A 13,766-nucleotide genomic window follows, 5' to 3' on the forward strand; every position below is an offset into this window, starting at 1 on the left:
AGCTTCCAGCTGAAATGGCGAATGAGGGCTCAATTTTAACATTTAAGAAGAATTTGGACAGGTCCATGGATGGGAGAGGTGTGGTCAGGATGCAGGTCAGTGGGATTAGGTAGTTCGGCATAGGGCCGAAAAGAGCCTGTTTCTGTGTTGTACTGTACATTACCCATTTACACGGTAGCCAAATGCAAGATGAGTGATGTATACAACAGTGCGAATTATAATCTAGATTTTATGGTATTTGAACTATACAATACATGTAGGTACAGAAAATAAATGGTACGAATCAGTTCATTCAGCAGAACAAGGGTTAAAAGGGGGCAGTTAAAACCATTTGTTGTGCAACTGTACACAGTTCCAGTCTGGCCAGCAGGAAGTGTGGGTTAAAGTGCTAGTTGCAGTAATACTAAGGAGCAAACCATCCATCCGGCAGGGCAGGGAATCCTTACCACAGAGGCATGCGCCATCCAGAGATGAGGCAGCCACTCCTGTGGCCTGCCTGCACAGTCCCCAATTTGCACGTGTGTGTGTAGCCAGGGAGGTTGGCGTCCTGCGTGACTGTCCAGGAGCGCTGCTTTCGTTGCTGAATCATTTTGTGCTCACGGTGACCTTATTCTCGGTGTAACTGGGCGGAGCTGGAGGTGGTAATAACACGGTTTATGATTGAGAAACGGCAGCAAACAATAAAAGCTGGACGGATCGGAGCTCTTTCCTCTGGAGGAGACGGGTTAAAAGGTGACCTTATCACGGTCATCAAGATTATAGGAGAGAATCACTGGGTAAATATTTCTAGCAGCGGGAAATAAATAAAAGACATCTGTTTAGGAATCTAATCGGCAACGGAGAGGTCACATCTTCCCCTCAGAGAGGGGTGAGAATGTGGAATGCCTTGCCAAAGGGAGGGGTGAGGGCACAGGGATGATGGGGAGAAGTGGTGGGAGGAGCCGATACGACCACGTCACCGCAGTGGGCTTGCGGTGGATTCCATGGGATTTGCTCGCTGCGTGCACACGAAGTAAATGAAGAACGGCTCAAGGTGTGGAGTTGCCGCTCATGCTGGCAGGAGAATCTTGACTGGAGCAAACCGGCCTGCTTCATTCTCCACGTGCCGCTGTGATCTGTGGGCTGCTGGTCTGAAACAGTGGAGCTGCGACGAATATCGCACAGTGATCCCCGTAGGTCCTGGGCTTGGCTGCCCAGCGACCCAGACAAGGAGCTCAGTGAGGAATTGGTGCCCAGCAACCAGAGGGCAGAGATTGGAAGTCATCTGAGATTAAATGGTAAATGAGGGGGTGGTGGAGGACTAGAGCACTGGCTCCCAGGAACAGCACCTGGACTGCTGCCTTCTCCAATGTTGGATTCCGACAGCCAGCAGTGGGAGACCAAACAGCCTCTCTCTGTGCTGCAGCTTTGTCATTTCCAAGGCTAGTGGAGCAATTCCCTCCTGGGTAGCTGCCTGAGGTTAGTGTGCTTCTCCTCCCTAACACACGATGTTTGGTTGCCGAGATGCATGGGGCTTGCCTGCCCTTGGTGAACATAGGACACCACGGAGGAGCATCTCTCTGTAGAGCTGGTGCCATGATAGGCACCAGGCAACAGGGGGGAGGTGTGAACGGGGGAAGGAGCAAACAAGGGGACTGACGATGGCCAGTCAACCCAGTGTACACAGAGCCCAGTGCAAAGAGCCCAGTGTGTACAGAACGGAATGCGTACAGACCCGTGTGCAGAGCCCAGTGGGTAGACCCCAGTGTGCTCAGACCCTGGTGCACACAAACTGCGGTGCGTGCCCATCCCAGTGTACAGAGTTCAGTATAAACATAGCTCAGTGTGCACAGACCCTGGTGGCCAGAGCCCAGTGTGCTCAGACCCCGGTGCGCGCCGAGCCTGGAGTGCGCCGAGCCCAGAGCGCGCCAAGCCCAGTGCGCGCCAAGTTCAGTGTGCACTGAGCCCAGTGTGCTATGTGTTCAAAGCCCAGTGTGTACAGAGCGCAGCATGTTTGAGCTCGATGTGTACACAGTGCAGCCAGTCCAGGCTGATCCTCATCACTCATCATGCTGTAAATGAATCAAAGAGCAGCCCCTCTGTTCAGCCACCATGCCCTCTCCGACCAGTACAACCATTGTACTAAGACTTCTAAAGAAACCCAGGAACGGCTCAGCCCCAGGTAGTTATGGCCATCTGCAGTGAGTAGATATTCTGATGGGAGTTTGTCTCTTTTCAAAGGATTCTTCTTGTGTTTATATTGACTAGTGACGACTGGCTTCCTCGAGGTACTGTGGTTCAATGGTGCCCATTGTGTTCTGCTGCGCCCCACCCCCCCTCCCCCCCACCCCCACTGCCCTTACTTCTGTATCTGAAATATAAAGAGCCTCAGGTTGATGTTTTTGGCCGCAAGCAGTTTGTTGCATTCGACTGAGTCTACGATGGGCAGCGGCAAGTAGTCTGTCTCATTGGTCTCGTTGGTGAAAGCAAAGTGGTAGATGACAGGGTTGATTTTGACATCGTCGTAGGGACCTTTGAGGAGAAGGAAGGAGCACTCCATCGGGGAGTTGACCTTGCTCTTCAGGATGAGCTGGAAGGACAGAGTGCGCTTGCAGGACAAGTTGGGGTTGCGTTCTGAGTCGTTGACACGTGCCTTCAGCACCCACGTCTGATTGAGCACCGTGAACCTGGGCGTCTCGTAGTACAGCCTGGTGATAAAGTCGTCTGTCCGGTAGGGTCTGAACTGGACTTCTGCAGAGGAAGGGAGCAACAGGAGAAATAAATGATCAGGATGCAAAGAATCAGTCCTCCCACCCCCCCGCTGCCGAACCACCCTCACAAAACAGCCGGAGTGCTCTCTCCGTTCTCCGCCGAGCTCTGAGCAACCAGGCCTGAGATGGAGGGAGAGGTGTGATGGAGATGCTTTCTCTTTCAGTCTCCCTTACGATGGGTCACAGAGCGTGGGGAGATTGGGTCAATGACAGAGCCTTTCTTTGTGGGCAAAAGGCAGGGAACTACAGGCCAGATAGTTGCGAAAATGCTTGAAACTATCATTAAAGAAGAAATAGTGAGGTATCTGGAGCGAAATGGATCCATCAGGCAGATGAAGCATGGATTTAGCAAAGGCGGGTCCTATTTGACAAACTCACTGAAGTTCGTTGAGGATAGCAGATGGTCGTTGTTTACCTGGATTTCCAGAAGGCGATCGATAAGGTGCCGCATAAACGACTGATACAGAAGATGAGGGTGCGTGGAATTGGGGGTGATGTATGAGCATGGATAGAGGATGGGTTAATCAATAGAAAGCAGAGAGTTGGGTACAGGGGCATTTTTCTGGTTAGCTTTCGGTGGTGAGCGGGGTGTCGCAGGGGTCGGTGCTGGTGTTCACGATGTACATTAATGATCTGTCGTGTGTCTAAGTTTGCTGATGACGTTAAATTGAGTGGAAAAGCAAATTGTGTAGAGGGTATGGAGAGTCTGCAGAGAGATATCGATAGGTTCAGTGAATGGGCACGGGTCTGGCAGATGGGGAACAATGTTGGTAAATGTGAGGTTATTGACTTAATGGAAGATCAAATTATTTAAATGACAAGTGATTACAGTGTGCTGCCGTGCAGGACTTGGGAGTGCTTGTGCATGAATCACAAAAGGTTGGTTTGCAGGTGCGGCATGCTGTCAAAAAGGCAAATGGAATGTTGGCCTTCATTGCTGGAGGGATGGAACTTAGGAGCAGGGAGTTTATGCTGCAACTGTACAAAGTACAGGTGAGGCCGTATCTGGAGAACTGGGTGCAGTTCTGGTCTCCACACTTGAGGATGTACTGGATTTGGAGGTGGTACAGAGAAGGTTCGTCAAGTTATTCCAGGGATGAAGGGGTTGGCCTATGAGGAGAGAATGAGTCGTCTGGGACCGTACTCACTGGAATTCAGAAAAATGGGAGGGGATCTTATAGAAACATAAAATTATGAAAGGCATAGATAAGATAGAGGTAGGTAAGTTGTTTCAATTGGGTTGGGGAAGACCAGAACTAGGGGACATAACTTCAAGGTCCAGGGTAGTAGATTTAGGATGGAGATGAGGAGGAACTGCTTTTTCCAGAGGGTGGCGAATCTATGGAATTCTCTGCCCAGCGAAGCATTGAAGGCGACCTCAAAGTTTTACGACATTTACTTACAACAAACTTGTTAAATTTTTACATAGTGGGGCAATCAATGGATATGGGGAAAAGGTAGGGAGGTGGAGATGAGCCGATCATCAGATCAGCCATGATTCCATTGAATGGCAGAGCAGGCCTGATGGCTGATGCCCTACTCCTATTTCTTGCATTTTAATGTTCTTGAGATGAAACTTGGCAGGGTTAGACATTGAAGGTAGGTCACACTGAGATGAGGAGTCAGACGGTAGAAGGTATGGCGGATAGGAGGATGGAGGTTGACACAATGCAGGAAAAGGTGGCAGTGGAGAGTGGAGAGTGGAGAGCCAGGGTCATCACCATCACACACCTCAGTCTCGGGGGGAGGAGGTAGAGAGTAATGGGTCTTTTGGTTTTAAACTCAGCTAGCATGGTTCGTGGGAAACTTCATTCAGAACCTCAACCATTGATTTCTGCTCAGAGAGACAAAACATGCAGATGCTGTAGGTGGGGAAAATAATGAGGCGTTGGGAGGCGCCGTACTGGGCTGACAGCCATCTGTGGAGGAAAGCGACGCTTGACGTTTCGGGTCAGGATCTGCGTGATCAGAACCTGGTCGCAGGTTACAAACCCACTCCGATGCTGACAATAAAGGTCAGCTTTGATTCCCCCTACCCCCAGGGAAGCATAGTGCAGCTGACAATGTTGGAACCCACCCCTCAGCAGAGCCAGGCTGAAGCAGACGATCACCAACCCCTCCTGTGAACTGGATTGGCCAGCAGTGATTTTAGGAGTTTGATAAGAGACAACCTCCTGTGGACTGGATTCACCTGCAGGGGTCTAGGGGTTTGAGACGAGATGTTAACTCCTGTCCAGACCACCTGGTTTAATGCACACCAGAAATCTCCACCACTGTTGTGTACAGCAACCTCAAACCAGAGGCAAGGAAACCAACTCTCTTTGCAAAGCCTGTCAAATCCACCAGCAGGAGCCCCAAAAGTTAAATAAATGGGACCCAACAGTATCAGATAGATGTTTTCGCTGTAAGAAGGAAACGGGAACAACAGAACATGCAATTTGGGGATGTGAGAAAGTGGAAAGGTTTTGGGAAGATCTAAACCAGGTATTAAATAAAATCACACAAAGCAACATCCCAAAAAATCCAGAGATCTTTCTTCTAAGTAATATAAGAAGTAAGGAATTGGGCCTCAAACTGGATGAAGCGCAAAAAAGATTTATTATGATAGTCTTCGCTGGAGCAAAAAAAATGTATAATGTCAACCTGGAAATCAGAAGAGAGCCTGAGAGTACAGCAATGGTATTTAGAAATGAATAAATGTATTCCATTGGAAAAAATAACATATAATTTAAAAAATAAAGTCACATTATTCAAACAAATTTGGGAACCGTACATGGAACAGAACAGAGAGGGCATCCATCCCCTAAAATGATAGAATGAGAAGAAGACGAAATGAACTGACCCAGTGTGTAAAAGTAGAAGACACAAATTTCTTGTTTATTTTCATTGTATGGCGACATTGTTTAATGGGTTTAATGTATCGTATATGTTGAACGTTGAGTGAAGAAAACGGGGCAAATGCCACTGGATATTTAAGAGGGAAATGTATGTATGTATTTTGATTGATATGGTTCACAGTGTGAAAAATTTTAAAAAAATTTAAAAATCCACCAGCAGATGTTGACCGGGCCAGTTAACAAGATCACGGCTGATTCAACATTTCTCCTCCGTGAGCTGATTACACACACACCTGACCCATCCCTCCCTCCGTGAGCTGATTACACACACACCTGACCCATCCCGTGAGCTGATTACACACACACCTGACCCATCCCTCCCTCCGTGAGCTGATTACACACACACCTGACCCATCCCTCCCTCTGTAAGCTGATTACACAAACACACCTGACCCATCCCGTGAGCTGATTACACACACACCTGACCCATCCCTCCCTCCGTGAGCTGATTACACACACACACCTGACCCATCCCGTGAGCTGATTACACACACACCTGACCCATCCCTCCCTCCGTGAGCTGATTACACACACACACCTGACCCATCCCGTGAGCTGATTACACACACACCTGACCCATCCCTCCCTCCGTGAGGTGATTACCCACACACCTGACCCAACCCGTGAGCTGATTACACACACACCTGACCCATCCCTCCCTCCGTGAGGTGATTACCCACACACCTGACCCAACCCGTGAGCTGATTACCCACACACCTGACCCAACCTGTGAGCTGATTACCCACACACCTGACCCATGCCTCCCTCCATGAGGTGATTACCCACACACCTGACCCAACCCGTGAGCTGATTACCCACACACCTGATCCAACCCGTGAGCTGATTACCCACACACCTGACCCAACCCGTGAGCTGATTACCCACACACCTGACCCATGCCTCCCTCCGTGAGGTGATTACCCATACACCTGACCCATCCCACCCTCTGTGAGCTGATTACCCACACACCTGACCCATCCCGATGGCTGATTACCCACACACCTGACCCATGCCTCCCTCCGTGAGGTGATTACCCATACACCTGACCCATCCCACCCTCTGTGAGCTGATTACACACACACCTGACCCATCCCTCCCTCCGTGAGCTGATTACCCACACACCTGAACCATCCCGTGAGCTGATTACACACACACCTGTCCGTCACTCTCTCCGTGAGCTGGTTACCCACTCACCTGTCCCGTCACTCCCTCCGTGAGCTGATTTCCCACACACCTGACCCATCCCTCCCTCCGTGAGCTGATTACACACACACCTGACCCATCCCGTGAGCTGATTACACACACACCTGACCCATCCCTCCCTCCGTGAGCTGATCACACACACCTGACCCATCCCGTGAGCTGATTACACACACACCTGACCCATCCCTCCCTCCGTGAGGTGATTACCCACACACCTGACCCATCCCTCCCTCTGTGAGCTGATTACACACACACACCTGACCCATCCCGTGAGCTGATTACACACACACCTGACCCATCCCTCCCTCCGTGAGCTGATTACCCACACTCACCTGACCCATCCCGTGAGCTGATTACCCACACACCTGACCCATGCCTCCCTCCGTGAGGTGATTACCCATACACCTGACCCATCCCACCCTCTGTGAGCTGATTACACACACACACCTGACCCATCCCTCCCTCCGTGAGCTGATTACCCACACACCTGAACCATCCCGTGAGCTGATTACACACACACCTGTCCGTCACTCCCTCCGTGAGCTGGTTACCCACTCACCTGTCCCGTCACTCCTTCCGTGAGCTGATTTCCCACACACCTGACCCATCCCTCCCTCCGTGAGCTGATTACACACACACCTGACCCATCCCGTGAGCTGATTACACACACACCTGACCCATCCCTCCCTCCGTGAGCTGATCACACACACCTGACCCATCCCGTGAGCTGATTACACACACACCTGACCCATCCCTCCCTCCGTGAGCTGATTACACACACACACCTGACCCATCCCGTGAGCTGATTACACACACACCTGACCCATCCCTCCCTCCGTGAGCTGATCACACACACCTGACCCATCCCGTGAGCTGATTACACACACACCTGACCCATCCCTCCCTCCGTGAGCTGATTACACACACACACCTGACCCATCCCGTGAGCTGATTACACACACACCTGACCCATCCCTCCCTCCGTGAGGTGATTACCCACACACCTGACCCAACCCGTGAGCTGATTACACACACACCTGACCCATCCCTCCCTCCGTGAGGTGATTACCCACACACCTGACCCAACCCGTGAGCTGATTACCCACACACCTGACCCAACCTGTGAGCTGATTACCCACACACCTGACCCATGCCTCCCTCCGTGAGGTGATTACCCATACACCTGACCCATCCCACCCTTTGTGAGCTCATTACCCACACACCTGACCCATCCCGATGGCTGATTACCCACACACCTGACCCATGCCTCCCTCCGTGAGGTGATTACCCATACACCTGACCCATCCCACCCTCTGTGAGCTGATTACACACACACCTGACCCATCCCTCCCTCCGTGAGCTGATTACCCACACACCTGAACCATCCCGTGGGCTGATTACACACACACCTGTCCGTCACTCCCTCCGTGAGCTGGTTACCCACTCACCTGTCCCGTCACTCCCTCCGTGAGCTGATTTCCCACACACCTGACCCATCCCTCCCTCCGTGAGCTGATTACCCACACACCTGACCCATCCCTCCCTCCGTGAGCTGATTTCCCACACACCTGTCCATCACTCCCTCTGTGTGCTGGTTACCCACTCACCTGACCCGTCACTCCCTTCGTGAGCTGATTTCCCACACACCTGTCCATCACTCCCTCCGTGAGCTGGTTACCCACTCACCTGTCCCATCACTTCCTCCGTGAGCTAATTACGCACAAACCTGACGCAACCTTCTGACCTCTTCAATTCTCAGTCCTGAGGACAGTACAGTTCCCAGCTGCACACAGATCCTCAAGTCCCGGCAACTTCCTTCTAAATCTCTTCTGCAGTGTTTCAATACAATTTATGTCTTTCCTGTAGTTTTGTCACCAAAACTGAACACTATTCTCTAAATATGACCTCACCAAATCTTGATACAACTCCACCTTCATAGCCTAATTTGCTACTCAAGGCCTTGATAAGTAGTTTTATTTTCACACAGCGTAGAACAGGCGCTTAGGCCAAACATTCCCACTTTGATGAAAATATCTCGACCACACTGTTCCCACCTGCCTCTGTGTAACCATATCACTCTATAACCATCCTATCCATGTATCCGAGCAATTTTCTTCTTAAACTCTCTCCTCTCCTCCAACAGGCCTTCTACCACCCTCTGTGTAAAACTTTACCCTCAGGTTTCTGTTAAATCTCCCCTCACCCTTAACCCATGACCTCTAGTTACTAATTCCCCTACTCTAAGACATCTATTCCTCTGTGTCCACCTCTGTGAGATCACACCTCATCTTTCTGATTGCCTAGGAATAAAGCTTTAGTCTGCTCAACCTCCCACTGAAGCTTAGGGCCCCAAGCCCTGGCAACATCCTCGTAAATCTCTCTGCACCTTCTCCAGCATGGCAACATTTTTCCTGATGCACGGTGTCCAAAACTGAACACAATGCTCCAAGTGGAGTCTCACCAATGTCTTATATAACAGTCGCGTGACTTCCCAACTTCCAGACACACAGTCAAGGTATGAGGTACCTGTACTCTATATATCACTGCTCTACAATACTCCCCCAGATCCCCCTGCACTACAATACACTCCAGGTCCCTCTGCTCTACAACATTCCCAAGATCCCTCTGCTCTACCACACTCCCCCAGGTCCCTTTGCTCTACAACACTCCCCAAGAAACCTCTGCCCTACAACACTCCCCCAAATCCTCTGCTCTACAACATTCCCCCAGATCTCTCTGCTCTACAACATTCCCCCAGATCCCACTGCTTTACAACACTCCCCCAGATCCCACTGCTTTACAACACTCCCCCAGATTCTTATGCTCTACGACACTCCATCAGATCACTCTGCCCTACAACACTCCTCAAAATCCTCTGCTCAACAACACTCACCTAGATCCCTCTGTTCTACAACCCACCCCCAGATCCCTCTGCTTTACGACACTCTCCCAAATCACTGTGCTCCACCAAACTCACACAGATCCCTCTGCTCTACGACACCCTCCAGATCCATCTGCTCTGCAACATTCTCCCAGATCCGACTGCTCAACACTCACCCAGATCCCTCTGCCCTACAACGCTCCCCCAAATCCTCTGCAATACAACACTCCCCCAGATCCCACTGCTCTGCAACACTCCTCTAGATCTCTCTGCTATTCAATACTCTCCCAAATGCTCTGCTCGACAACACTCCCCAGTTCCCTCTGCTCGATAACATTCCGCAGATCTGCTGCTCTACAACACTCCCCCTGATTCTCTGCTCCAACACAGTCCCCCAGATCCCTCTGCCCTACAACACTTCCCCAAATCCTTTGCTCAACAACACTCCCCCAGTTCCCTTTGCTCCACCACATTCCCCAGTTCCCTCTGCTCTACAACACTCCACCAGATCACTCTGCCCCACAACACTCTCCAAAATCCTCTGCTCAACAACACTCACCTAGATCCCTCTGCTCTACAACACACCCCCAGATCCCTCTGCTCTACAACACACCCCCAGATCCCTCTGCCCTACAAAACTCCCTCAGATCCCTCTGCTCTACACACTCCCCAGATTCCCCAGCTCTACAACACTCCCCCAGATCCCTTTGCTCTACAACACTCCCCCAGATCCCTCTGCTCCACAACACTCCCTCAGATCATTATATAATGAGGTTGGATAAACCTGGGTTGTTTTCTCTGGAGTTTCAGGGGCTGAATGGAGACTTGATGTAGTTGTATAAAATTATGACAGGTATCGATGGAGTCTATTTTTTTGGGAGGAAATGCCCAATACTAGAGGGATTCTATTGAGAGGGGGAGGGGTAAAGTTCGAAGGTGACGCATGCTGCAAGATTTTTACCACACTACGGAAGGCGCCTGGAAGGGGCTGGTGGAAGCAGAGACGAGAATGGTACAAGGATCGCAGGTGCTGCAATCTTGAGCAAAGAGACAGCTGGAGGGACTCAGCAGGTCAGGCAGCGTCCATGGAGACAGATGGCCAGTCGTTTTGGGTCGAGACTTGCCTACCTGAATCGTTGACTGTCTGTTTCTCCCTGTGGATGCTGCAGGACCCGCTGAGATACGATTGTGTCAATTAATCGGCATGAGCACCTGCAGGGGATGGAAGGATATGGATCATACGCAGGCAGGTAGGGTTAGTTTGGTTTGCTTCATGTTTGGCACAGACGTCATGGGCTTGGCCATGTGCTCTACTCTCCTATGTCCTCTAGGTCAGGCCACAGATATAGAGTGGGCGAGAGTTCCTACTTATTTTGATGAAAGGTTATTGGCCTAAAGTGTTAACTTTGCGTCTCTCTCTCTCTGCAGATACTGCCTGACTAATAAACAATAGGTGCAGGAGTAGGCCATTCAGCCCTTCGAGCCAGCACCACCATTCATTGGGATCATCCACAATCAGTGGCCTGTCCCTGCCTTCTCCCCATATCCCTTGACTTCACTATCTTTAAGAGCTCTATCTAACTCGTTCTTGAAAGCATCCAGAGAATTGGCCTCCACTGCCTTCTGAGGAAGAGCATTCCACAGGTCCACAACTCTCTGGGTGAAAAAGTTTCCTCAACTCTGTTCTAAATGGCTTCCCCCTTATTCTTATACTGTGGCCTCTGGTTCTGGACTCCCCAAACATCGGGAACGTTTCCTATCTCTAGCGTGTCCAATCCCTTAATAATCTTATATGTTTCCATCAGATCCCCTCTCATCCTTCTAAATTCCAGTGTATATAACCCCAGTTGCTCCAATCTTTCAACATATGAGAGTCCTGCCATCCTGGGAACCAACTTTGTGAACTTACACCGCACTCCCTCAATAGCAAGAACGTCCTTCCTCCAACCTGGAGACCAAAACTGCACCCAATCCTCTAGGTGGGGTCTCAGCAGGGCCCTGTGCAACTGCAGAAGGACCTCTTAGCTCCCCTTGTTATGAAGGACAACATACCATTAGCTTTCTTCACTGCCTGCTGTACCTGCAATGCTTACTTTCAGTGACTGATGAACAAGGACACCTCAATCTTGTTGATTTCCCCCTTTTCCTTACTTGGCACTGTTCGCGTAGTAATCTGCCCTCCTGTTCTTGCCACTAAATGAGTATTTCTCCCAATCTCTGTTTTAATTTTCAGTTACAGCACCTGCTTTCTGGTGACCCCCTGCTTGTCTATGCTGACAAAGACCACTGTTTTGCACAATGAACATAGTTCTTGCAGGATATGTTAACACAAGAAGCTGAAACAAAGGTGAGACCACACTTGGAGCATTGTGTTCAGTTCTGGTCACCTCATTATTAGAAGGATATGGAAGAGGAGATTTGCCAGGATTGGAAAATATGAGGCTAGGTTAGCAGGGTAGGAATTTTTCTCCCTGGAGCGTGGAAAGATGACTTTAAATAGAGGTCAACAAGATTGTGAGAGGCAGAGATAAGGTAGAGAGCCAGCGCCTGTTTCCCAGGAAGGGAGGGAAGTTTAGGGGAGACATCATGGGTGTTGATTTCACAGAGAGTTGTTGGGGCCTGGAATGCCTTGCCAAGGATGGTGGTGGAGGCTGAAACATTAGGGGCATTTAATAGAGTCTTGGACACATGCATGAAGAAAAATAGAGGGTCATGAGGTAGGGAGGGTTTAGTTATTTTTGGCAGGAGTATATAGGACAGCACAACATCGTGGGCTAAAGGGCATGTACTGTGCTGTAATGTTCTATGTTCCAAGCTCCTGCATCCAGTAAGATCATGGCTGACTGTAAACCCATAACCTGATTTCTCACCTGACCCCTGCAATCCTCTGAATCCCTTCGTCGAAATATTCATCAGCTTTTAACATAAGATAACAGCCTCCACAGCTCTGTCAGTGAGGAATTCCAAACATTCACCAATTCTTCAGGAAATAAATGTTTATGTTTCTGAGTGTAAAATAGCCACCTCCTCACCCTGGTCTCTGCCCTGTTGTTTCAGTCTTTCCAAACTAGGGAAACAGCTTCTCTCTCTCTCTCTCTCTCTCTCTCAATTTCTCCCCACATCAATCCCTCCCTCGCTCTGATTATCTGCCAGGGATATCACCTCCCTCTCTTCCACAGTATTCTGTAGAACTCTGAGAATTCAGTGGGTTCAGCACTGGGGTGGACCCTATCTGGGAGACTTTCCAGACTGTGAGAAAACTACAATGGATTGGGAACCAGAGAGCAGGGCAGCAAGTGGAGGATTGCTGTGTTTTGGTCAATGTTATGGCAAGTAAGCCTGAAAGAATGAACAGGAAGGGATGGGTGAAGGATGGGCTGGATGTTTATTTTACTGTAAGGAGATTTGTGGGGAAGGCAGATGAACTTCGAGTCTGGTTCGGTACTTGTAGAAAACTGGGAGAGGACACGTTGTGACACAATAAGACAAGAACTAGGGGGAGTAAACTGGGGGAAGCCATTATCAGAGAAGTCCAGAGTGACATAAGACAATAAGACATTGGAGGAGAATAAGGCCATTCGGCCCACCAAATCCGACCCACCATTCCATCATGCCTAACTTACTATCTTTTTCAACTCTTCTCCCCATAACCCTTAATTCCATCCTAATCAAGAACCTATCTACCTCTATGTTAAATATCCCCAATGTCTTGGCCTCCACAGCCGTCCGCAGCAACAAATTCCACAGATTCACCCCTCTGGGTGAAGAAATTCCTCCTCATCGCTGATCCAAAGAGAGGTTTTTGAATTCTGAGGCTGTGCCTTCTGGTCCCAGACTCTCCCCACCATAGGAAACCTCTCTATATCCATTCTATCCAGACACGTCGGAGCTGTTTCACGGGACAAACTACCTGAACTCCAGGATTCCAGGACTGGCAGGTTCCAGTGAGAAGGAATGATAGGGATGGCAAGGTAAGAGAAGTATAGATGATGAGAGAGGTTGTGAATTTAGTGAAAAAGAAAATGGTAATCATGC

The 13,766-nt window shown here is 49.8% G+C and overlaps 1 protein-coding gene across 3 annotated transcripts in view; it reads right to left on the minus strand.

The window, feature by feature from the left end:
- Positions 1 to 213: 213 nt before the first annotated feature.
- The window catches only part of zftraf1 (zinc finger TRAF-type containing 1), a 112,163-nt gene continuing 98,610 nt past the window's right edge, over positions 214 to 13,766 (minus strand). For all 3 annotated transcript variants that reach the window (XM_069915125.1, XM_069915126.1, XM_069915127.1), the window contains one exon: positions 214 to 2,730. In XM_069915125.1, coding sequence (XP_069771226.1) covers positions 2,339 to 2,730 — 392 coding nt within the window. In that variant the 3' untranslated portion in view covers positions 214 to 2,338. The remainder of the gene's footprint in view (positions 2,731 to 13,766) is intronic.

This window comes from Narcine bancroftii, chromosome 1, assembly GCF_036971445.1.
Source record: "Narcine bancroftii isolate sNarBan1 chromosome 1, sNarBan1.hap1, whole genome shotgun sequence".
NCBI lineage: Eukaryota > Metazoa > Chordata > Chondrichthyes > Torpediniformes > Narcinidae > Narcine > Narcine bancroftii.